The following is a 26,808-nucleotide window of genomic DNA, read 5'->3' on the forward strand; positions in this document are numbered from 1 at the left end:
ATCTTTAACTACTGAACTGCAAATATTATTACATTTCAGACTCCCGAATAATTGCACAGCCTTGTCCAGTGGTTAAATCAAACATTTCTCCTCCTGCTTAAACGTACAGCCTTCACCAAATACACATATATTTTTTATTTATTGTTCTTCCCCCTAATCCTTTTTTTATTTGGGAATCTAAATCTTATTTCATTCTTTTGGTATTTAGATTATGCATCAGATTGTTTTAATTAACTACTGGATTTGCTGTTTTGCTGAATAGTTCTGTATTACATTGACTTTTACAGTCTGGACAGGTATAGACAGGTATAACTACCTGTCTGTCTGTATTTTACCTTAAATTCAAGCTGCCCTAGTGATAGATTTTATTTTCTATTTTTAAAGTAACAATGTCTTTGGTTATTGAATACCAGTGTGTTTTTTTTGACAGCTCGTGAGTACATCTCGTGCCTTTTTTTGCCCTTGAATGATCACATTTTGATGCAGGTGATGATACATGTGGGAGTGAATACATATCTATTATCTGTCTAACAAACATGCACATGCTGAAAGCATTTACAAATGCAGGAAGAGAAAAAGCTTTTTTAAAAGCTACTACTGTTATTATTATTATTATTATTATACAACCTCATTTTGGTCTTAAGATTTTAATGTCATTGTTTTGCCATTTTGCAGGAATCTGCTGGACAGAGACACTTTCTCCAAATCTGACCCATGTAAGTCCCATTCTTATGATGAATTTTTCATTTCACAAACCTTTTTTCCTTTCTGCATGGATTAGAGCTTACAAATCTTATGCTCATCACAAAATATTACTTTTAGTTTTTTTGCTGAGCCTAACTTTGGTTCAGTTTACTCTATTACTGCTATTTATTAAGTGTTCCTTCAATTAAAGCATGGCATTTGCACATTAATGTAACAACATTTTCTCTGCGAGACCGAAAGTACCTTAATGAATGCAGGTAGTGAACTCCGGTCTATGAATACAAATTGCTATCTTTGCATTAAGCATGTGGGGGAATGCCATAAAGGGTTTTTTTTTTTTTTTTTTATTGATTCCCCCACCAGGATGGAAAATGTAGAAAACATCTTACACAGTACAGTAAAATTTTAAACGTGCACCATTGAAACGCTATTCCCAACGATTCACTGTGACAACATCACCCACTCTGTGTTTACTTGCCTTCAGATGAACCTTAAGATATGACAGGTCACGTAACGTTTGCGTGTCTCGGCTCAAATTGAAGTTGCAAAATCAAAAAGGAATCCGGAGAATCCCAGCGTTACAAAATTGTGTTTTGATTAAATCATATTTCAGGCGCTTTCCTTTTTCTCATTTGTCTTTTCTCACATCTTTCTTATTTGTTTGCCGACGTCATATCTATAATCATTAAGCTTGACACTTCATTATACTGTCAGGAAATGATGATTAATGGTGAATGGCAGAGAAGAAAAACCAACACAAAAATCATCTGAATTAGCTTTTATTGTAATTTTTTCCTTAATGGAGATTGTTTAGTGACTGTCTCTGTGTGTCTGTTTTTTCTCGTTCTCGCTGCCACCCCCTCCCCCCACTATCACCGTCTCACCTCTCAGTGGTTGTGTTATACACACAGGGAGTGGAGTCCAAACAGTGGAGAGAGGTAAGAGATCGCAGTCAATGTCAATCATTTTAAATGAATTATATCTTCCTATAATCTCACACTCTTTTTTTATAACTCAGTCTCCTCTTATTGTCGTTTATCCACTTGCATCATGGGAATGAAACATGACTCCCAGGTCTGGGTTAATAGCAAAATATTACTAAAGAAAACTGTAAATATTAAATAACAAAAGAACAAGATAGAACAAAAATGTTGGTTCATTTTTAGTACAGTAAAGAAAAATACAAAACATGAAATTTTTAGTTTTTTATGATGAATTATAAAATGAAGTAGAGAATTAGACATAATTAGAAAAAAAATACTGTTGCAAACAACCAAAAGTGAGTTATGTAATAAGTAAAACATTTGTTAAAAAATGAAAAAAATATATAGACGTGTAAATGAAAATTATCACAATATAGTACAATATTAACAATCTCATTGAGGACATTTTTAGTATCGGACAAAGTATACAATTAACATTTCAAGTTCGCACTAGGCCTTTTTGGGTGTTTCTAGTTCAGGGGTCTGCAACCTCTTTGACTCTTTTGCAATGGCTCCCTGTAGCTTTAAAAAATATTAAAATATTGAATTGTTATTTCCTAAAGAGGGTGTTGATGATTAACACCATTAACTTCAAATAAAACTCTGATAAAACAATAAATCACATTGTGCAATAATTCTGCCACCTTCCTACTTCACCTCCTGAAACATCTACAGACCATCAACTTTCCTGCACCTCCTTAATAAGAATGCTTGATATGATGCAAGAAAATAAAAATGTGACGTGTTATCACATTCAAGCTATTTTTTGTAGCCCTTCAAATCCATTAATTCATACACTTATTAGATATTATTTTAACTGTATAGAGTTTCATACACTTGTCTTCATTGAGAATGTATTTTTTTTCGGACATTAATCCAGGCGAAATGAGGCAAAATGGCTCCTTTGAGAGTCAAGGTTGCAGACCCCTGTTCTAGTTTATGATGAGTGTGATGCACACTACAGCACCAAACAACGTCTGTGTTCAAAATCACATACTAACGTACCATACATCACACACTCAATGAGTATATACTGTCTACGATATACTATTTGTATGGTTTGGATGTTTAGGATGTCGACCGTTCCCACTGAAGTATACTTCGAAGTTTCCCAAGATGCATTTTGAACCTGCAACGGCAAAAATCTGAAGCACACTGAGGCTAAATATCTCCGTTGAGAAAGTGACCAAGTAGAATATCAACATGTGCTCATTTGATCTATAAATCTCACTGAAAACACATTCCTGCCGACATTTTAGAGATTTTCGGAGACCTGCCTACCATTGTGCTTCTGACAAAAGTTCCTGTTAACTTCAAAACAAGAGCCCTATTTACAAAAGTGTTAAAAAACGAATGGAAGACGAGAAGAGATGCTTTTGTTTTGAAAAGGGAATGTTTGATTTTTAGCTTAAAGGTGGTCCCAGGACCATTTTACGAGAGAGTGAGTATGACTAGTGTCCACCATGCAGCCTGTGACTTTTTTTCCACCCTTTGAAAAAGCCGACTGACTGATTGCAGGGTCAAATACACCTGTGTGAGGCTATAATTACAGGGCACACTCTAGTTTAAAATGTCAAATTATCTTTCACCACTTAATTTTTTCCACAACAATTTTATTTGCTTTTTCTTAATGTTGTACTGTTGTCCTGAAGCACATGTGGCAAACTCAAGGTACAGGGGCCAAATTCGGCCCTTGTGGGAGAGTTGGCCTAGTGGTTAAGGAAACGGGGTTGTAAGGAGGGTCATCGGTTTGAATATCTCACCCAGGCCATCACTGTGGGATGTTGAGCAAGTCCCTTAACCCCCAATTGCTCCCCAGTCATTTATTTATTTATTTATTTATTTATTTTTTTTTTTTTTTATTTATGTAAAACATATATAAGACGATAAATAAAGATTTGATTTAATTAATTAAATTTAGGGCATTCAAATCGGCCCGCAGAGGAAAGTAAAAATGCAAGGGAAAGCATTTTTTACTGTGTAAATTACAAAATAATTCAGTTGTGGATAGTCCCTTCAAATTCATAAATTCAATGAAACTCCAGAATATTTGCAGGTGCTCACTATTTTCCCAAAAGAACTCTTTTTCTAGAATCCTGCGATTTCTCACAAACAATCTTACCAAATGGTCCTAGATTCTCCCCCCTGTGCTCCGTCTCACTCACATGCACGAGTGCCACAACTCATCGCTTGTATTGTGTAGAAGCTTTGTTGTCTCATGTCTCATTCAGCATTAAGTAAACGCTAAACTTCATCGTTATATGTTAAAATATGTGACTAAAAACTCTGTTTTAACTCTGTCAGCGGTGACACGCTTTCAGTGTGAGCTCGTGCACGAGAGGGGTCGAGAACGTGATTGGTTAAAAAAAAAAAAAAAAAATGGTCACAGCTTTTCCAGATTTACAGCTGCTACAGATGACAGATTTCTTTGTTCCTTTTTCAGAGCACATAAGATCTTAATTTAATTAATTAATTAATTTAATTTGATAAATATAATAATAATGATAAATGAATATGAACGTTTATATTGCTTTTTTTTTTATCCTATATTATACATATAGTAGCCTTCATATATCATGAGCAGCAATGTGCTTTTCATGCTTTGAAAAATGTTGAGCTTCTTTCACACTTTAGCCACGTTTGATTAAATCATTCAATGCTCGCTGAGTCCACAGAGGACACTGATGTGAAACGACACATTCACAGGGGAGCAAGAAACTCTCCGACCTGATAGAGAGTGAATGTTTTGGCACTATTATCTGTTTTTAGACAGAATATTGAAGTGGAGGGTGAGTATAGATTCATTTACATGTGAAAACACTTGAAAGGATCTCTGAGAAAAAGATTAGGCATTATTTTTTTTAAATTGAATTCAACAAATTAAAAATACTCAACTTTTTGGCAGCGGTCATTAATCCTCAACTTTCAAAAGATAAACATACTGTGTTCTGGCAGTGAGAGAACAGCTGCCAAGTGACCAACATAAAAGAGAATTCAACAGGACTTTGGCAAAAAGAACAGAGACAGTGGGTGATCAGAAGAAACCATTCACAAAATGGGGGAAACATCCAGAGAAGGACAGCTGCCACTTGAAAGTAAAGATAGTGTGCGTGTGTGCGTGTGTCCTCCAAAACCTACTTGTGCCAAGATGTCGTGTGGTTCTCTGAGAGTTTTTAAGTGACTTAAATATACCAAATACTTTCAGCAGAGTGAATAATACATGAGCACAGATGACATATTCAAATTCAGCTACACATATAATTTTACCTCAAAGTCGGATATTTTCGCAAACGATCTTAAACCTAAATATTTGCAAATGGAATGTGAGGAATGTGTCGTTATAATAGACTGAGGTGGGTAGCCAAAATTTGTACTGAAGTATGAGCACCGTTAATTTCGATTAACATGGCTCAAGTAAAAGCAAAAGGTAGTTTTTCCAAATAGTTACTGTAAGTATTCAATTAAAAAAAAAACTACCCAAGTACTGAGTAACTTAAAATTAGTCATTTTTTAATTGAAACATAAACAGCAAATAGATGAAATAAAGAACGAGGAATGCGCAGATTCAGATATTGGCCAGTAATATCACCTTAACTACTTTAACTAACACAATAATACAATTCATCTTAATAAGATAACATAAACTAGAAAAGCAGCTCAAGCTCAGCTAACATGCTACAGTCACAGTAGCATGGTAAACTCAGGATTACCATCACTACCTGTCAACATTGAGCTGTTGACTCTGAGAGAAACCATGACATCAACACACGTTCCACAGTGTGGATGGGAAATGGATTGGGATATACGTATATATATATATATATATATATATATATATATATATATATATATATATATATATATTATACGTATATCCCAATCATTATATATATCACCTGTTCCTTGTCCCATTCATCAATTTTCCTGAAAATTTCATCCAAATCCGTTTATAACTTTTCAAGTTATCTTGCTAACTGACAGAATGATGGACTGACAGATAAACGGAGGGTAAAACATAACCTTAACGCTCTTCGCTTCTTCGCTCTTGACGGAGGTAATTATGGCAAATTCAGACACTCTTGAAACAGCACAGTGGGCTCAGCTGGCAGAGGTTAGAGAGAACAACAGGAATACCCAGTCTCCACTCACTGTGTTGCTTTTTAGGAGCAATTTTTATACAACCGTAGTTTGTGTCTGTGTGTGAGACTACAGCATATTCCCAAAATGAAGCATATTTTGACAGTTACTTATGCCGTTATAACAGGTCTAATATTAGAATTATGTGCAGTTGTTTTCTCCAGTTTAAAGTGGAGTGAAGTCGGCTGAAATGTTGACATTTCTGGGCTGACACAGATGATGTCTCATGATAGCTGTTCTTTTTTGTAGCCTTGAAGGTGAACATAGATTGAATGTGAGGCCAGTCGTACGCCATCCACCATAATTCACGTAAATTAGCCACTTTATTTCTGTGCGTGTGTCAGGCTGCTGAGATTTTGTTGGGTTTCTCTGTTGGGCTGTTGAAATGGAGTTCGACGTGACCACTGCCAGTGACGTAAACAGCGTTATGTGACTGCGTAGAAGGCAGAAGTGTCCCTGACAAACCAAAATAAATTGGCCGTGAGAGCAGTGACAGATAGATGAAAATAAAAGTAGCGACGAGAATGTAACTGATTAAAAGTCGCTTTTCTTCTTCACAAAAATGCTCAAGTTAAAAGCATGTTCCATTAAAACTACTCTGACAAGTACAATTCATCTAAAAACGTACTCAAGTCAATGTAACTCGATACTACCCACCTCTGATCATTTACGCAACTGTTCCATTGAGACAGTTTATGTTGTTGAGAATAATTTTCATGTAAATTTTTGGGGTTCTGTGATTTTTACGAGTGGGTCTGTTACTCAATACATTGAGACTTAATGGACTTAGTAAAGGAGCAGAAAGCAGTAATCTCCTTACATTTGGTAATGCACACCCATTCTTTTGTGACGAGATGAGCGATCTGTAATTGGTAATACAAACTAGAACTGGAGATTATGAGAGCCGGCTGAGCCGTGTCTGCACATAACATCACAGTAATCCAAAACAGACACATGCACCGCCTCAATTATTCGACAAAATTAGTTCTGTCTCTCTTTTTATACAAAAAAAAACAAAACAAATACATATATTAAACATTATCCAGAAGCCTGCTGATTAGTTTGCCACTGTGAAATTCAACAATAAGTTTTGAATCCATGAAAATACAGAGATATTAAAATTCAGAGTAGCTCCCAACAATGATTACATGGCACACATTAAACATATGGTTGTAGCTTTAATGTGCTTATGAGTGCTTCTATAGCTTTACTAATGTGGAGGCTTTTCTGACCGTATATGTTTAATCTTAACTCCTTGAACCACTGCTAATATTTTCGACGAGTTTCTCATAATTTTCTCGACCAGCCAGCGTTATGAAAAAGAAAAGCGAGCCTCGGGACAGGCAGAGCAACGGAGCAATATTGTTCTCTCTGCGCGCACATTAGTTTCAATAATTAGCATGCAAATGATGATGCACATCAAGTGCAGCCTTCAGGAATGATCACCCACATACAACACAGTCACCTCTGTTTTCACTGCTTCACCTCCAGCTCACATAACCCTGAGCTGAAAGAAAGAAATGGCCGTGTGTTTGAAGTGCTGATGACAGCTTTCTCAGTAAAGCCGTGCAGTGTTGATAATGCTAAGCATATATTTTTTTTTCGACTCTGTCAAGTGTTTTTGTTCTCCTGGGAAGCATCTTTCACTGAGCTACGAACCATCTGTGATCTCATTTCTCCTCTGTTGGACCAACTCCCCATCAGCTGTTTGTTGTTTCTATTCCCCATTGACACATACGGATGAAAACTAATGTTGGTGTTGTTGTGCGGTTTGGTTCAGACGGGGTGTGTCTGTCAGGTCTCCACACACTGCAGTCCTTGTGACAAATGTGGCTGCAGCTATAGCTGTTGTGGTACTGCATGGCGTTAGAGTTTTAATCTCAGGCTCCCTCTTTGGTAATTACTCCTGGTGCATGACAGCTTTTCCTCTGTCTGCCATTTTCACTCAGCTTTCGAGGTTTGCTCCCCCCTCCAATAAAAATGTCTGACATTAATCTTTTGTTATCAAGAGGCAGTTTTTAGACCGTACAGTGAAAAACTGTTGTGCTTGTGCACGTATCCTCCATTCGACGGTAAATCGCAGCACTTTGTATCTCACATGTTGGCAACTAGGGAGGTCTACCATATCTTCAAATAGTTGTAATTTTCCCAGCATGGGCACTTCCTCCTTTGTTTAGCTCGGCCTGTGAACAAAGCACCACTTTGGTACCACAATCAGCTCCTGTTACTGGAACAAACCTCTTCTCCCTTGGTGAAGGTTTCCTTTCCTTTTTTGAATCGACGAGCATTAGAGAAGGTCGTGCCACACACTGTAGTTAAACCTTCATAAGCTGACACACACTTTTTATCACGCTTCATCCAACCTTTAGTCTGCAGCTGTCACATATTACACACAATCCAAATTCACCATTCTTTTGCATTAGGGGAGGCATCGGACCATTTAAAGGAAGCGTGCCCTCTCCTTTCTGGTGTGCAATTTATTTATAATGGTCTGACTATCTATCTAGGCGTGACCATATGTCCGGTTTAACCCGGACATGTCCACTTTTCACTTTCTGTACGGTGCAGTCGGGGGTTTTAAAAATTCATGGTAATGTCCATGATGTTCACCAACCATGAACATGTCACGGAGAACATGTTTAAATTATCGTAGCTCTGACATTATTTGCCCCATCATAAAAAATCTAACGTTGCTCTTTACAGCCATTCTAGTGTTGAAACTAATTTAATGTACATGTGATGAAATCCATTAAAGCATCTGAATCCATGCATCATTCGTTCATTTGTTTTTCATTATGTAACAAAAAACATGAATAGCAAAAAAAAAACACTCATTATTTGATATTTGTTTCCAAAACCAAAATGAAAAAATGGAAAACGCCTTGTTTTTCAAATTCAAGCTCTTTTGCTTCCGTGCAGAAAACGGAAAACAAACACCGTTATCCATTTTCTCCATTACCGATTGGCCAAAGTACGTCACCCGGAAGTGTACTCTCAACTGACGCTAATGGCTATGCTAACGACAGTTTGGCATGACAAGATTGCTGCTTCTAAACTGCGCATCCAAAACGTGTTCTTTTCACTTTAGCTGGTGTTGGGCACAGAACTTCCTCATGGACATTTCAGAGGATTTAGAGACTCCTAAGTGCTGCAAAGCTAAAGATATCGCGGAATGTGTAATGCTTCACTTCCGAGTCACGTACTTTGGCAAATCGGTAATGGATAAAAAGGAATAAAGGTGTTCGTTTTCCGTTTTTCGTTTTTCTGTACCGAAGCAAAAGAGCTTGAATTTGAAAAACAAGTTTTGGAAACAAATATTAAATAATGAGTGTTTTTTTTGTTTTTCATGTTTTTGTTACATAATGAAAAACGAATGAACGAATGATACACGGATTCATCTGTTTTGGTTGACAAGAACGTTGTACAAGAGGCAAACAGAACAAAGAGCAAGAGAGACTAAAAGAGACAAAATAAAAAAAATGGCCAGCAGGAAGACCTTCCCACATTATAAAACCTCAATAGATGTTCAAAGAGGGATTTGAAAACTAAGGAGCTGTGGGAGGCCCAAGGTTAGTTCTCACAACTAGCCTCTGCTCTCTGCCCGGCTTTTCTACATGTTTGCATAGACCAGGAGTCTGCAACCTTTACTTTACAAGGAAACATTTAACCTCATCTCACCTGGATTAAAGTCCTCCTGGAGCCGAAAAAATACCTTCTCAATGAAGACAATACAGTGTATTAAATTCTATACAGTTCAAAATAAATAGAATAATGTTTGATTTATAATGATCATGTAAATGGCAACTTAAAAACAGTTTAAAATAAAATAAAATTGGCATCAAGAAATAAAACAGTATCTTGCATCTTCAAATTCTTATGCATCTGGGTTTACATGAACACAATGTTATATAAAGAATATTTTTTTTTAAAGTTAATGTATTTGAAAGGCTACAAAAAGTAACCTGAACTTGATAACACATGATCATGTGGTCAACACATGCTAATTGCTCATTTCTTGCCACACATAAAACATGCATATTTAACCGGCACATTGGTGGTTAAATGAATCTGTTCCCACACAAATAAAATATCTATTTTCTTCCATAATAGTGTTTTTGTTGGTTTAATTATCTTAGCAGGGATTTAAAACTTAAGGTTAGCCACAGGTGCAGGAAAGTTGATGGTCTGTAGATGTTGCAGGAAGTGAAGTAGGAAGGTGCTGAGTCATTACACAACGTGATTTTTTTTTAGGTTAACAAATTGGTATATCTTGATTTTATTTGTCATTAATCATTGATAGCTTCTGTAAAAACATCATTATTTGTTTATTATTATTATAGTTTTTTTTTTTTAAAGCTATAGGGAGCCATTGCATTAGAGTCAAAGAGCCATATTAGGCTCAGAGCCACAGGTTGCAGACCCTTGGCATAGACGTACGATTACATATATTGCATTTGTTAATTTTGTATATGAGAATTGTGAGTGTTTTTTTTTCATTACTTTGTAGACTTTCCAAAAAACTCATACTCATCGGCCACGGTCACATGATGTTTTTTAATTCGGAATTAGTTATTTAGAATTAAATCATTCGGAATTGAAGTGTTTTGCTTCGTGTTTACATGGAAATAGTAATTCCCAAATTGAGGTTTATATGGAAAACTGTTTTTTTTTTTCGGTTTAGGTAATTCCGCTTTAGGTCTGGGGGTTGGGAAGGCTCTGATTGGACAGTGGGCGAACGTCTATCGGGAGGAACACACAACAAACCTTTTATTGTCGGGTGTATCACAGAACACCACACATGAGAACTGTTTTCACCTTTATTTTGATTGTAGTTTTGAAGCAGCAGTTCAACAATAACACTTTAGTTCACGGAGCGGAAGAGAGATAAGAATTAATCACCAGCAAATAAAGCTGCAGTAAAACTCTGGAAAACAATAACCAGGAATAAATAGTGGCTCCCTGGTAAAGATAGGAGCTCTAAGAACTGTTACAATGAAACGTGGTGATATTGCATCCTGTGCAGCAGTATGGGGACGCATTTCCTCCATCTCACCCGTCCGGTGAAACCAGCTCTGTTTGCTGATCTCCGTGTGTGTGTAATAAGTCCATGTGTTCGTGTTAATTTCTGCACATTTATGCCTCCGTTTATCCACTCTTTTCAATAGATCCATGTCTTTTAAAGGTCCCATATCATGCTATTTTTCACCCATCGCCATTTGTTTTCAGAACCTCAAAAACATAGTATTTGAGGTTTATTTTCCCAAACCCACCTATTTTCCAGAGTTTTAGCCTCTGAAAAGTCACTTATTGAGCAACTCTACATAAACAGGTTGATTTGCGACCTACTTATTCATATTCATGAGTGGGCGTGTGTCTATAGACGGGACACTGACTTCCTCCTCCCCGCACAGTGACGTAGGGCCAGAGGACGGCCCGCCCTCCTCCCACCCACTCCATAGCAGCTCATGCTGCTTTATAAACACGAGACAGAGTGTGGGGGCGGGGCCTTTGACGGTACATACGTAGACTGTAGAAAATACATACATAGCACTGCGCGACGGACCCTGAAATGCTCACCTTTGTGGGCGTGTCTGTTTACATGTCAATCATGGCAGAGAGCTTCCTGGAGGCGCGGCTTCTCCAGCTCAGTGCCGCATCAAATTTGTCATCAAAGTGGGAACGTGTCATCAAATTGGAGCGAGGTGTTTGGGCTCACCCTGCAGTAAGAAAGGAGCAAATCACCTTCTAACTAACTATTGAGGGAATCAATAAAAAAACACTTTTGGGCATGTGTATGAAGCCCATATAGAACTTTTATGATAATTAAAGCACAGAAAAGTTGATTTAACGTAACATGGGCCCTTTAAGGAACCTTATTATTATTATTTTGTCGGCTCTAGTCCGGGCGGCCATGTTGGATTATGTCATCACCAAATGCGTCATCGCCGTAAAACAACCGTAAATAACTTAAAGCGGCTTTAAGTGTTGTTAACTGTTTACAAGAAAGAGGAATTATTTCATTTGGAATTAAAAATGGAATAAACCAGCCACCTAATTTGGAATTAACTTTAATTCGGAAATAAATTAGCATTAGGAATTAGGCAATATACACCTTAACTTAAGCACTTTAACTGTAATTCTTATCTTCATGCTCTTTGTATTGTTGATTGACTGACTGTATTGTATTTATGTACTTTAAGCCTTGTGAATAATGTTTGTTTTGTGACCTGCCAAATGGCAACAGATGCAAATTAGCATTTTTTTCACTCTGGTGCATTTAAAAAATGTAATTTTTAAATGCATGGAGAGTAAACAATTCCGACCAGCTGACTGACAAAATCTGACAAATTTTATTTATCAGAAACAGAATAAAGCTGAGAGCAGCGTCAACTGTCACTCATTTATTCTTGTGTAAACATTCCTTATTTACTGTTCTGTAAGCCTTGGTTGAGATTTTTCAAGGATTTTTTAATGCATAATAAAGGTATCTCTGATTTGTTTTTTTTAATTCTTTATGAAAGATTTTTCAAACTTTACAGAGGATAATAACATATCTACTATATTGTAATTTGCTGTTACACGGCATAGGCTATTTAAATTTAGTAAACGTTGAATACTTTTTGGGCCTGTACTACAGCTCTGTTAGCGGGCTTCACCGAGCCAAACATTCTCTGTCAGAGAGCAGCTGTCCTACGAAGCTGGACATGAACATGTTCACTTAGACAGGAGATTTTAGCCTGGCTACGTGTGTGCTCCAGTGTAAGGGGAGGCGATTGCAGCGTCTGACCAATCACAGAGAAACGGTGCAGACTTACGTCACAATAGATGAATAATTCATTAAGAATGTGAAGAATAAAAATCCATAATTCAAACCAAAAACAACACTGTTGCTACAGGAAAAAGCAGGAAGGAAGGAATGCAGGAATTGATGACTTTTAATGCTTAAATTAGTGAGATTATACAATATGAAATAATCGGAGAAAACAGACGGTGATCATTTTCACTTTATTAAGGTACAGACCTTGTTTGTGGTTTTGATGCTGCGTTCATACAGCTCAGCCTACATCATAAGGTGGACAATATTAGTATTTTATACAACCTGGATTATCTTGGAGGACTGAGGCTCTCTGCGTCGCCACAGAATACATAAATGAATTAAAGAATTTATAGGTCAGAAAGCACCCGACGCGCACAGGCTTTATCAGCTGGCTAATGTAGGTCAGTCCATCAGATAAAAATCTATATGTTTCCCAAAGGTTCAGCCTAAGTTACTACAGTGATTTACCTTGGTAAAAACTTAAGCCAGCGTCACAGTACAGGACATACCGAATAAATCCCAGAAGTTAGCGCAATAAGAGGAAATCCAGCTTTGTAGTACATCCCCTTTGAGTAAACCGAGGTTGGGCTTAGTGTCCTCTTTTTTTTTTTGTCAATCAATATATGGTCACTCACCCAAATCTATTAAAGGGATTTAATTGCACGAGCATGGTCAAAGGTAAACTCAGACTGACTAATGAGAAGGATAGACAAAAGACACACATCTTTATGTTCTCGTGGTTCGGTCACAGCCAGCAGCGATCTGTAATCTGCCAATGTGGGCTTAGGAGGGAAGAAGCGGTCGGGGGGGGGGGGGGGGGGCTGCTCATTACATCTATCACAATCCTTATAGGCTTTGCTTCAGGTTCCACCCTGGAGATGTAATTACTATAGTATGAGCTTGTAATCCTGATATTTCATTCCCTGAAGCTATTCTTACCAACTCGCAGTGCGTGTCTCCCTCTTCACTGGGAATGTTTTATGTTTGGAGCTAAACATCACTACACTTTAATGGTGAGATTTCCATTCTCAAGACAGGTTTGTTTGTGCTGACTTGATTTTAAGATCTTGCTCTTGTTCTTTGCTGGTTGCTACTTCCATCTTAGAATTGTGTTGTTTTCAAGCAACATTTTAAAGTCGTGCTTTTCTGTGCTTTTTTCTTCTTGCAATTTGCACGTCCACATTTAATTGTGCTGAGGCGGCTCACGGAGAGATGCTCATGTGAATCTGGTATTAATTAAAGGAGTGTAATTGAGCTCATTGAGATGTTTTTCTCAGGCTCAGGCCTCCTCCTCATCACCGAAATAACACTATAACAGTGGACGAGAAGAGCTGTTACTGTGTGATCATTGAATACTGCTAATCAAAATGGATGGGTCTTATCTGAATCCATACATTTGCACATTTGCTGTTCTGGGATGATAGAGACTTGGGTGGAATAATAAAGCAGAAAATATAATGTCAGTGATGGCATGCTGTGTCGTCTTTTTAATTTCACTTTTTACCCCTTTTTTTCCTTCTGGTTCTGATTTAGTTTGGCCGAACTGAGGTGATAGACAACACCTTAAATCCAGACTTTGTCAGAAAGTACATCCTGGACTACTTCTTCGAAGAAAAGCAGAACCTGCGCTTTGACGTGTGAGTCCTTTTGATGATGTCCCTGGGGTCTTGCACCCCAGTCTTTTGTGTTGAATATGATCTGATCTCTTCCCACCTAGTTCTCCTGCTCTTTAGTTTCTTTCCCAAGCTTAACATTTTCCTCTTCATCACTTTCACTTCGCTCCCATATCTCTTCATCCCCTCTCCCATCTTATTCTCTCGGTCTGAGCTACTCTTCTTGTTTTCTCGTCCCCGCCACCAGCTCCACTCTCTCTCTCTCTCCTGGGGAATTATTCATTGGTGCAGTGTCTTTTCTGTCTTTCGTGAGGGAAGTTTGCTATAAGGGTGATAAATATTTCATGTATGGTTTTATCCTTAATCTTTAGCCTACACAGCAAAGCAAATGTCTAGAACCAACTTCCATAAAACTCTCAGTGACTTCTGTCCTGCCTCCGTCTTGTTGAAAAGGCCAGACTAGTGCGAGGTTTGGAGCCTCATTTTGACGCCTCTGGCAGAATCAAGGCTGTTATCTCGAACATCCTTTATCTCAAAAAAGAAAGAAGATTTGCATACAAAAAAACATCACACTCTTAAAACATGGGAATCCCGTGAATCCAAAGAAGAGCTGGAGCCCACTGAATGAATGAATTTATGCTAGGTGGCTGTCAAAACCCGAGCAGGGAGGAAGGAAGCATGTCCCCTCACAATTAGTGTTGCTCATTTTATCACAGAGCTGGGATCAAGACCATACTCAGGTTTAATTACTTTTACATTAGCTTTAACTGGCAGATGCTTCAAACCCTCTCTGCAATGGTAGATTGATTCAGTCTCTCCCCACCAGAGTGCAGAAATTACATTCATAAACCACCAAATGACTTCCTTCATTAGCTGTCACGTTAGCTTCCTCGCGTTTGTCTCCTGGGCAGCTGAATGTCACTCATCACGTGACTCAAGTGTGCGATTAACTTATAGAACGTGTCCACCGTGCAACCAGTTACCTTTAATTACAGGCAGGAGTGATTTGTAATGTCTGTGATCTGTGGTTTTCTTTTCATTTCAGGTTTGATATTGACTCTAAAAGTCCAGATCTGGCAAAACATGTAAGTGAAGTTCAGTTTGTGTGGTTTTAGGGGCTTGAGTTTTGTTATGTACCTTAGATAACGTCTGATGTGTAGGTTCCATGCAAACCAAAGTTTTCTATTCTTTGAAAGCTCAAATATAACTAAAATAAACGTGAGCTTCACTTCTCAAATTGCTGTTTCCGGTCCTAAGCTAAGCATTTACTCTTCCTCTGAAATAAGGGAAATCAAGGATTTATATAGCTGACAAAACCTTATTAATTGCGTTGTTCTTCCAAAGGAGATGTGAAGCATTGCATGTAATTATCAAAGCTTTTCTATGTGAGTGTTAAATTGTTTATCTGAAAGGTTTTTGCATTCATAAACTAAATTCTCATTTAAGTATTTAATTATATAGAGCATAAATTAATGGAAATGTTTGCGTCGTCTTCTCTGCTAAAAGCTTTGATTAAGAAACCCATAATACTGATCAACAACAATATATTTGTCGCACTTGGTTTGCATAGGACCAAAAACGGTCTTTGTGGTAGATGTTGATGTTTGTGATGCTTTCTATGTTGTGTTTTTGTGTTGTTCTTCGTGCACCTCAAACGAGCCATTCCCTGTTTGAAGCTCCTTCAGCTTTCATCACTCTTCTTTCCCCCTCTGTCATTCCTACTCTATCTATCTGCTTTTTTTTTTTTTTTTACCCCTCTGGTCAGTCTTTCTTGCACTTGGTGAATGACGGTCTGGTATTTGAGTTGTGTGCCTTCTGTTCTATGATATGCTCTGTTGTGTCACTGCTGCTGCCTGGTGTTTCTCTCTTCCTCCTACTTCTCCTTCTTCCTCCTCCTCACCCTGGAAGCCAACCGACTTTAACGTACGTGTCTGCCTCAGATGTCCTAATTTACTAAAACCGTACAATACTCACAAAGATGCGTAATACCTCACGTTTTTCCCTTGTTACTCCCCGTGATCCACCGTCCTGTGTCTGTCTCCATCCCTCTATGCCCTCTTCCCTATGGCAGGACTTCCTGGGACAGGTTCACTGTACGCTGGGAGAGATCGTGGGATCACCCGCCAGTCGCTTGGAGAAATCGCTGGGGTTAGTTTACATCATACTGTGTTGTTTGGAAGAAAAGGGGGCTACAAAGAGCCTTGACACACACACATCTTTTCTCTGAAATATTACCATCAATAGGGGTGTAAATCACCAGCTTCATGATGATACGATATCGATTCCTTGGACAAAGGTGCAATATTTGCTGATGTCACAAAGTCTGCCACGAAAATAAATATTTCCATTTTTCCATTTACCAAACCAGGGGAGTCCTCCTAATTGAAACATATATTGTGACTCAAAAGACAAGTCAAAAAAAATGAGAAGAATCAACAATGATCCAAAATCAAATCTATAATCGAATCCATAATCGTCCATAATCGAAAATCAGTTTGTAATTGAATCAAGACTTCAATAATCTGAATAGATTCAATAAGGGTCCCTTAGTTAACATTAGTTAAAGCATTATTTAACATTAATTAACAGTTTAATACTGTTTTAATAGTCATTATAATGTATTGACTAACATACCAGTTAAAGCATTAATAAGCATTAATGCTTTGTAATTCAAACATTACTATGCATTAATAAATGTTATATAATGTAATTACCTATCCTTATATAACATTAATAGCTTAAAAATATTATAATAATAATCATAATTTATTAGCTAACAACTGACATACCAGTTAATGCTTTAATAAGCCGTTAATAAATGCTACATTACTAAACGTTTTATAATGTAATTATTCATCCTGATGAATGCATCACTTATTACTATAATAGTAAAATGTAATGTTCCTTATAATCATTTACATACAGTGCTTATTTGGAGTGTGTATGTCAATGTCATCACCAGTTAGCCCTTAAGTAAGGTAATGCGTAACATTAGTAATCTGACATAAACCCTAATAAGTGTATAAGCATTACTTAGCCATTAGGTAAACCTTTCTGGACTTTTATATTTGGCTGATTAAGTCCCTACAATAATATACCCACCTAAAAAATTCACTTACATTTCTCCTAAAGCTAGAAAAAATACCAAGAAATTTTGATTATTTTAACAATTTTATTACTGACAGGTTTCAGACATTTTAAAGAAAGATATTCTTTTTAACCTAGAGTCGTGTTCTAATGATGATGATGTTGATCGATGGTTTATCTTTCCATGGGTTTCATTGGGTCATGCCTTAACCAATCGATGGATTTGTACACACTGTGACCTAAACCACAGGTGATTGTGTTAATAATTGACAGATTGCAGTACAATATTTTTATATTTGGTGTAAATTCTATATATATTTAAGTTAAAATGTTTTTACTTATGATAGGATAAAAGTGGTTTAATACTTTCTACTTTAGGGCTGTGCAATATACGTATCTAAATATAAGATCTATTGAGATTTCTATTTTAGCAATATAGAAAATTGCAATATCGCCTAGAACGATACATTTTCATTCTACAGCTCATTTTGTTGTATTTTTCCTGTTTTGAGCAGGATTACTATTGCAACAACACACGACGACTTCTAGGAGTCGCTGCTTTTGCTACTTCTCAGAACAGCAAAGCACAGTTAGATGGATTACTGAGACCTTCCCCTAAACAAGCCACGATACAGAACCCACTCACTCATGCTGTCCATTATAGGTGAAAAAGCCAAAAGTGACACATATTATGCTATTAATAAATGTGCCTGTGTGGCATTTGGCATCAGCAACTTTAAGGCAAGGAAAGGCACATTTATTTATATTGCGCATTTCATACACAAGGCCATTCAATGTGCATGACATGATTAAAGAGTGCAACAAAAAACATTAGACAGTTTAAAAATCAATAACAACGTTAAAATTAGGAGTAAAAACTTTAAATAAACAATAATATTCTCCTCAGTCAACCCAGAATTGTCTTTCTGGTGAGACTTTATTGATTTGAAAATAAAGATTTGTATTGTATATAGCCATTTTGAGAAAAAATATCAAGATATAACTTTTGGTCGGTATCGCCCAGCCCTATTCTACTTAATGATAAAAATACTTTGTTAAACACCAACTATATACATACCAAAGAGGTGTGTAAGGATATTAGAGGTGATTAATGATTTTTCTCGACAACCATCTGCTTAGAGCATGGTAAAGCAGGAATAAATGTGTGCACTTGATGGAATTGGGTAATTGAACATGACCGGTGGCTCCCCTCAATGCTTTTACCTTCATTCAGGATGTGATCTTGCACAATGGCTGGATTGAAGTCAGCGTGAGGAACATACAGAGCTACAAGTTCAAAGTAGGGCAGGAGTTGTGAAGCCCTGAAGCTGCTGGCACCCACAGCTCTCTGTGGCACTCTGGGTTTGTGTCTTTTTTTAAGGTGAAGAGGAGGAGGAGGGCTTTTCAGATTCTGTGAAGTGTGTGAAAATGTGCGCACTGCACTTTATACCCAAAGTAAAGAATAAGGCTGACCTCGGCTGTGAGGAGTGGTGTTTGCTGGTACAATGGGAGTTCTGGTTTTGAATCTGAACTGTGCCAGGGACTGCAGATGATGGGCTGCAAAGCCTGGTGCCTTTCATTGCTGAATAATAAGATGAGCAGGATGAAGAGACCTTGTTCGTTTGCCTGTATGCTGTCAGCGCCCTGGGCTTCACACCCCTAATCAGAGCCAGGCTACAGGATCAGAGGCCATGAGGGAGTGTTCTATTGATTCAGGAGCTTTAGGGGGGCACCTTGATCACTGCTGTGAGGGTGAGATTTTCACCATGATGATATAGATGCTGTTGAATATGTTTTACAACTCCATAAAGCACCAATACAAACACATTTCTCTTACTTTCTTTAAATGTCCAGTATTATGCTATTTTTCACCCATCTCCAATTGTTCTAAGAACCCCAGCTACATAGTATTTGAGGTTTATTTTCCCAAACTCGCCTGTTTTTTTGGCATTTTAGTCCTCTGAAAAGTTACTTTCAGATCGTTCTTAAAAACAGGTTGTTTTTTGGGTCGAGGTAAACACACGCTGTGTTTTTATCACAGCAGCAGAGTAAAGCCTGGTTTATGCTTGACGGGCGCAGGACGTTGCAAGGTTCGCGCGCCAAAAATGACGACACTGTGCACCCCTCTATAAGTGCGCGCTGTCGCTTCACCTTGTCGCGCACCTCTAGTATTTTGAAACACGGTGCTCACTCATTTCAAAATGGACGTCATTGAAGGAAGACTGAAGGGTGCTTTTAGAGGCACTCATAACACATCCTAAAAACTCCTAAATAGCAGTTGTGTATTCTGTTTGTAACATGATGCTTGTTTTTTTGTTGTCTTTGCTTGTTTCTTAGTTTTGTAGTTGTGTGCTGTGCTGTTTGTATTTCATTAAATAAGGAAAAAAAAAATCAATGGAAACAGTGTACTCAAGTTTGGAGATTTTATTAATCATTTCACCTGCTGAGCAGGACATTAGTTTGAACACCCTCTCCTTATCACTGTGTCCTGCCAGGGCATAAGACCTTGTGGTGTCATGAAATAAGATTTCAGGTCATGTCTTACTGCAAGAGCAGCCGATAACCACAAACATAGCAATTCCAGCCTGACTTGCTGCCGCTATCGTTGTCATTTGTTTACTTTCTTCCGTGGGCTTTTCTTCTCTAGTACAGAGCCGTACTGCTACTACTTCCTGTAGAATCTTCTCTTTAGCCTCCTGTCCTGGCTGCAGGTATTGCAATGGTGAATGCACCCAGTATAAACACCAATGCGCTCCTGTGGAGTGCGCGCGCGATCTGCGAACGGAGCCAGGCGAAAGTAAAACAAGCCCTTAAATCATTAACAGCTGCTTTCTTCTCCTCCTCACCTCTTGTTTTGTCCAACTGCTGCGTCGCACCGGGTTACAAACATGTCAGATCTTTCTACAAAGTCGATACGAGGCGATATAACGGCTACTAAAAATGATAACTGATTGTGAGCGCTCACCCTGGTCTTCGGATTATCTTTAAACTGAGCATAAAGATATTAACTGTAATATCAACCTGGCTTTGCTATGTTTGTTTTACCTATGAGGTAGTTTGAGAGGGAGGAGCTCTCATTCTTATGTAGGGGGAGCCAGGATTATCTGGAGGAGGAGTTTCTTCCTTATGATGCATGGGGGGGGAAAAATCTAACTCGCCTGTTTGGAGCTGACTTTTTACAAAATGTGGAATAACAAGGGAGGGAGGAAACAGACATTTTTCAACTTTGGCCCTCTGAATGAGGCTCAAGTGTGTACGTCGCTGTAGCAAAATCATTATAAAGTGATTCTTTTTTCATAATTCTGCCCCTTTAATATTTCAAATAGCAGCAAAAAAAGAAAATATTCAATTTTTTAAATGATATTCATCCAGGATACAGTTACCGGTAAATCGTTTCAGGGCTTTTTGTGTAGCTGCTCAGTATCAACAGGCAACGGAAGTCTCAGGGCTACTATTTCTATGCTTATTTTTTATTAGTTATGGCCACCTATCTTCTGTCATGCATCCAGAAATGACCGTGACACTCTGGACGGTATCTTAGAGGAAGCTCCAGCAGGGTCTGAGGAAATCTGTTAGTCATGCCTAAAAAAAAGTCCCGAGATTGTGGTTCATCCAGTGCTGACAGTCCTTTCCCTCTTTCTCCTCACTTCGTCTTTCATTTATTCGCATCCCTAACACTTGAATTTCACTCTTTGATTTTTGTTATATGTTCTGTCAGATGTCAGATTTGTTGCTTTTAAAACCAATAGTAACTGTTCGTTTGTCGAAATACATGCAAATGATGCAGTAAGTAAGCTGCTTAATGGCTTTTTAGAAATTCAAAGCTCAACAGTAATTGAAGAAGGACGTCCTTAAAGACAGGACAACTACATAAAAATATTACTTTAAATATCAAGGATGCTGGATGGCTCCAATAAATAATTTAATGAAATATGTTATTGAATTGAGTTTACTCTGTGATGAATATCGTGAAATGAATCATATCAGTCTTGTTTATCTATAAATAATAAAATGCGATGAAGACTCACTTTGGTCATGTCTGGCTTTTATTATTCTAAATCTAGTCATTTCATGATGTTGATTAAACTAAAAAGTAACCTGACGGCATTATCTATTTGGTATTTAGAAAAATGTTAATTTGCGGAAATTTTTTTATCATCCATGTTTCGTATTCATTTATTCTGCTCAGGGCAGCTGTGTGCAGAGAAAATACGTCTAGTCACACAGATTCACTCCAATTCAATACTCTTGTTTTTGGACTGTGGGAGGAAAATGAGTTTCAATTACTTGAAAAGTGGCTTTTTCTCAAAAGCCTTGCCAACTTTTTTGTGCTTATTATTTGTACTTTTTACATAGTAATGATTTAATGGAATCCATGGCCTCCAAACCATGTGGTTTAGAATGTTTTATTTATGGTAAAGAGGTTAGATCTTTGCTTAGTGAGGAATATGAATCCGATTAATACAGATTCGTTATCTACTGTGCAGTCATCCAACGAAAAGTATAAAACCCTGTGTTTATAATCCATTATTAATGCCAGGCAGGGTGAACAGTCACTGGTGGAGGCGGAAATACAAAGTTAAATGATTGATGCAGGTGAATAGCAATGTGTGACGCAACCCTCGATGCCATAAATGTGTGTTTAGCTCGCTGTGTGGAACTCTACTGATGTTGCTTTCATAAAATGATAATAGTAGCCCATTAAACAATTGGTTGTGACCTTTTCTGTATACACGGGGAATCACAGCACATTCTGAAAGACTACAACAACATGTTAAACCCATTAGCTCACTGTGACCGTGCCCTCCCACTGCATGCTCGAAGCAGGAGATTACAGGGAAGGTGGTGCGTGCACGCACGGGAGCCATCACAGTTCTCAGATCTATGCAGATATTGTAAATAATAGGTTGAAAACATATCAATCACACAGGGTTGGGGTCAAATACATTTATGTCTTCAATTGTCCATGTTCAATTACAATTTACTTACAATTAGTTACCAGCAATTTTTCCATTTAAAATGAAATTACAGTAATTTTTTTTTATCATCAGAAAGTCAAATACATTCTTAATGACTAAAGTTCCATTACAATTAATCACAATTACTGACCCTGAAATAAATAACCAAATAAAACTTAACCTTCCTCTTGTGTTAGCTTTCTGTCTTCTGTTAACGGGTTAAAAACCAGCTGTAAAATACACTAAAAACAAATATCTATTATCTAATTTCGTTTCTATCTATTGGGTTACCTTGTTAAGCTTCCTAATCAATGAAAATATACGTTTTTAATATTTTTGGTGTTGGCATCTGAACCTTTTTTGTATCAATATAACCCTCGATTTGAATTTTTTTATGTTAAAATGTGGGACAGCTTGATATAAAATATATTTTAATAATTGTTTACTACGTATGTGTAAAAAACATGGTTGCCCAGTTTTGTTAGTTATTTATAATATAAAATTTTTTTTATAGAGTTTTCATGGCAATCACTGTTACAAAATGATCTGGACTCAATTACAATTTAATTACGATTACAACAGCAACAAATGTTTTCAATTACAATTACAATTATAATTACACCATAATTACAATTAATGATCAATTACGCGATTACAATTATAATTAACCCCAAACTGAATAGTTATTCACGAATGAATTATTAGCCACAAGGGAAAGCATCTGGACTTTTATTTCCTTCTTAATCAATAATTGTTGAGGAGGACGTTCAGATTATTATTTCTTGAAGTAAAACACCTTTTTTGCATAAACTCAGCTACGACTTCTAATACAAAAAAAACAGCATAGACAAGCTGAATTCACCAGTTATAATGTTAGTAAATGTAAAGGCAGAATTCAAGATGAAACGAAATGTAATGTTCTCCTGACAGTTGCATTATATTCTTGCAAGTCTCCCCCTGTAACAAAAGAAATCAGCATCTTTCTTCAGATGGAGCTGCTGCTGCTGTGATACCCTAAATGCAGAACTTCAAAGTCAAAGGCTGGAGAGAAGCTGAAATGAAATGACAATGAGCTAAGAGCATACATAATTAATCAAAGATGATGAAAGAGTGTTTTGACTGATGGACTTCTTTTCCTAATGAGTTTTGTGCTAGTTTTGATGGAGAAGAAATTTAATCAAAACAAGCTTTTCAAATAGGACAGAGTTACCATCATATAAACACAGTTTTGAATCACTGTAAGTTAGTCAGTTTTCTTCACTATGGGGATTTATTATTATTATTATTATTATTATTATTATTATTATTATTATTATTATTATTCTGTACAATGAATTATGCACCACATACTGTGCAGCTGTTTCTGTCTAAATATAAGTATCAGTCCAGGTTAAAAAAAAAAAAAAAAAAAACTAAAAACATTACGTTTGTGTTTTTGCCTGTTTTCTGTTGCGATGCCATGAACAACAAAGCAGCATACACCCCAAAGATTAGAGCTAAAAACAAAGTGCAGACTGGGGCCCAAAAACTGGGTGAAAGCATGAATATTAATGATTTCTGGTTATTTTTTAAAAAAAGCCTTCAATAACTTACAGGTGTTGCATAATATCAGCATCTGTATAGCAGTGCAGATGTTCAGCGATGAACGGTGATGCTTTTATCTGGGGGCACACTTTGACAGATTAGTCTCTCCCAGCACGTGTAAATGTAAGATGTTATGAAAGTGTGTGTGAATATTTAAAAAAAAAAAAAAAAAAAAAGTGTTAAAAACAGTCGACAGTGTGATGCAGTGCAGTGGAACGGTGTTGTTTTACATAAAAGTCTGAATAAAAAGAGTTCAGCTCTTTATCTTTGCCCTTCTGAAGGTAAAAATGTGTACATTCAGCCGGCTGTGCATTAAACTACATTAAGAACAGGAGACATCGCTCATCCCACAATTTATTTGGAGTCATATTATTCTTTCTAAAACAGCAATCCATCCATATTTTATATCTAAAATCATTTTCAAAGGTCGGTGTTTGAATAAACAGTCACCCCTCTGTAAATCTAAAATGTCGGGCACATAAAATCCTGGGCTTGCTTATGATCATTAAAATTCTGTTTCTTTTTTTTTTTTAAATTACATTACCAAAGCACAAAAGTTTGACAGGAAAAGTTTCATTTTAATAAAAATGGTTATACAGAGCACTACGGCTGGGATAGACGATCCAAAAAAAGCTTAATGACTGGCCACCAGGGTTTCAGTTTTTTTTTTTACATTTAGGAGTGATGAAGGTTAATCCATCAGTGCATGAACCAGAAGGCAACATGCTGATTTACAGAATGAGTTGAGACTATCAACAATCATGCATTGATTAAAAACCACCCTCTGCAGCATCATGATGAAATATTTAACCAGCTCCTCACTGAGAGAAATCCTGAGGCTCACCAAACGCTGCAAAATGTACGATACCGCAGCCTTATTGGGCTTTCTACTGCCTCCTAGTGGCATGGAGGAGTCTTTGGTTACGCTTTGTAACACAATGATTGTTAATAGCTGCAAAATATTTGCAGTAGCAAATACACACGTGGGCTGACCACACAATATTAGGGATGTCACGATACAACTTGTTTCACTTCCGATATGATACCACTATTGCAGCCTTGCGTATCGGCCGATGCCGATATTGATCCGATACAATATCAGCACGAATCATACATACTTTTATTACTTATTTTATAGTGTGGAATGTTAGAAAAGGCTTGATCAAGTGATGTTACTCAAACAGAGAACAATAGTCAGCAACAGTAGGTTACTTTGTTAGAGTGTGAACCACAGTCACCTACGAATAGAAGTGCTGGAGCAGAACGTTTTAGAGCTTATATCAGTGATTTTAGATATTCGTTTTCTGGCTGATATCGAACCAATATCCGATATCAATATCGGATCGGGACACCTCTACACAATATCGGACACTTTTATGGTACACCTGATGATAAGGAATCAGTGCATTAGCAGATGTTTGGCTTAGTTTGATACTATGACTCGCCTTCAGTTTGCAATTCTCAAGAAGCTAACATGCTATTAGTGTCACGATTCATCCATTAGATCGATGAATTGATTTATGTTCCTACGATCCAACTACATCGATCTGTGCTCGGCAAGTTGGCCTTCAGGATGACATAATGGATCTAAAATCATTTTTAAAAGTAATCAACCGCTTGTAGGAAGGAAATAACTATATGGATTTAAGCAGACTTTATGTACTGTAGATACGTTTAAAAGTGCTTTTAATATGAACTATATTATATTGTCTGTGACGTCACGCAGCGTGCACCAGCAGACGACAAACAAAATGGCGAAGCCGGCGAATGAGAAAATGATCAATCCTTAGGGCTCCAGTGTGTGACGGAGATATTCTAAAGGAGTTGTTCACTGTGTCGACCGTCGACCGCCAGGACCTCCTGGTGGTAGCGTTAGCTCTGCGGAAGGCTCTTGATAACATCATTTTTAAAGGAAAAGTAGCTGGTTTAACCACTGCTCATTTAACCTGAACAGATCTTGGTTGCACTTAATTTCTTATATTAATATTGTATTGGTTTTATGCTGAAAAAACAAGCAGAAGAGTCAGTTAAAACTAACATGTATTTTTATCGAAAATGTATTGAGTATTAAAAATTAGAGCAGAAAAGGTTAACATCCTGTTAATTCAAACTGAAGTGTTGTTGAAGTGGACTTTATTCAAATAAAATGTGAATACATTTGCCATTAAATGTTGTTTACTTGTTTGTTTATCATGTCCATAATTAATTTATAGACGATTCCCTTACAAGAAACAACCGGAATCTATGAAAGCTCACCTGCACTGTCCAGTATCCAGCTAAATGTTACACACTAGTTGAATTACTGTATTATTTTGGCAGAAAAGTTACTGAATTGATTTCAAGTCAGTGAATCACTTTGGATCGAATCTTTCTAAATGAACCAATATTGTCCTTGAATCAAATCGAAACATGATTGAAATCGAATTGTTGCTAAAACGAATCGTTACGCCCTAGATCTAGTGCATTAGCAGATATTTAGCTGAGTTTCAAACTACAACTCACTCCTAGTTTTCAATTCTCAACATGCCCAAAAACATGTATGTTATGCTTAGTTGGAGTGATATTAAATTGACATGCTTTTATTTGTTTTGTTTTTTTTATTTTGCATAAAAAGAACAAAAATAAGCACTAAATCTACAGGCTGATGTTTTTAGTTAGGCTGTGGTTAAGAGTCTTGCGATACTAAAAGGATTACAGTTTTACGTGCTTTTTTTTTTTTTTTATTACCACAACCTAATAAAAAAAAAACGCCTCCATATACAGATTTTTTTTCTGTCTGTTTAGAGGCATTTTAAGCGTTCAAATCCATACCGGGAGGCTCAGAGCATATTGCAGCAACTCTCAGAAGGTTATAACTCATCGTAAGTTTACTCAGGAAAAACTGAAGCAAACAGGCTCCACTTGTCTCTGCTCGACTTCAGAGA

General features: G+C 37.1%; 1 protein-coding gene across 3 annotated transcripts in view; it reads left to right on the top strand.

Moving 5' to 3' along the window:
- The window catches only part of cpne5a (copine Va), a 126,654-nt gene that overhangs the window by 17,319 nt on the left and 82,527 nt on the right, over window positions 1–26,808 (top strand). For 2 of the 3 annotated variants that reach the window (XM_028452977.1, XM_028452974.1), the window contains exons 2-7: window positions 676–716; window positions 1,597–1,643; window positions 14,176–14,279; window positions 15,301–15,340; window positions 16,164–16,178; window positions 16,327–16,403. In XM_028452977.1, coding sequence (XP_028308778.1) covers window positions 676–716; window positions 1,597–1,643; window positions 14,176–14,279; window positions 15,301–15,340; window positions 16,164–16,178; window positions 16,327–16,403 — 324 coding nt within the window. The remainder of the gene's footprint in view (window positions 1–675; window positions 717–1,596; window positions 1,644–14,175; window positions 14,280–15,300; window positions 15,341–16,163; window positions 16,179–16,326; window positions 16,404–26,808) is intronic. The other variant, XM_028452976.1, reaches the window with a different exon arrangement.

The sequence above is a fragment of the Gouania willdenowi genome, chromosome 7 (genome assembly GCF_900634775.1).
Source record: "Gouania willdenowi chromosome 7, fGouWil2.1, whole genome shotgun sequence".
Classification (NCBI taxonomy): Eukaryota; Metazoa; Chordata; class Actinopteri; order Blenniiformes; family Gobiesocidae; genus Gouania; species Gouania willdenowi.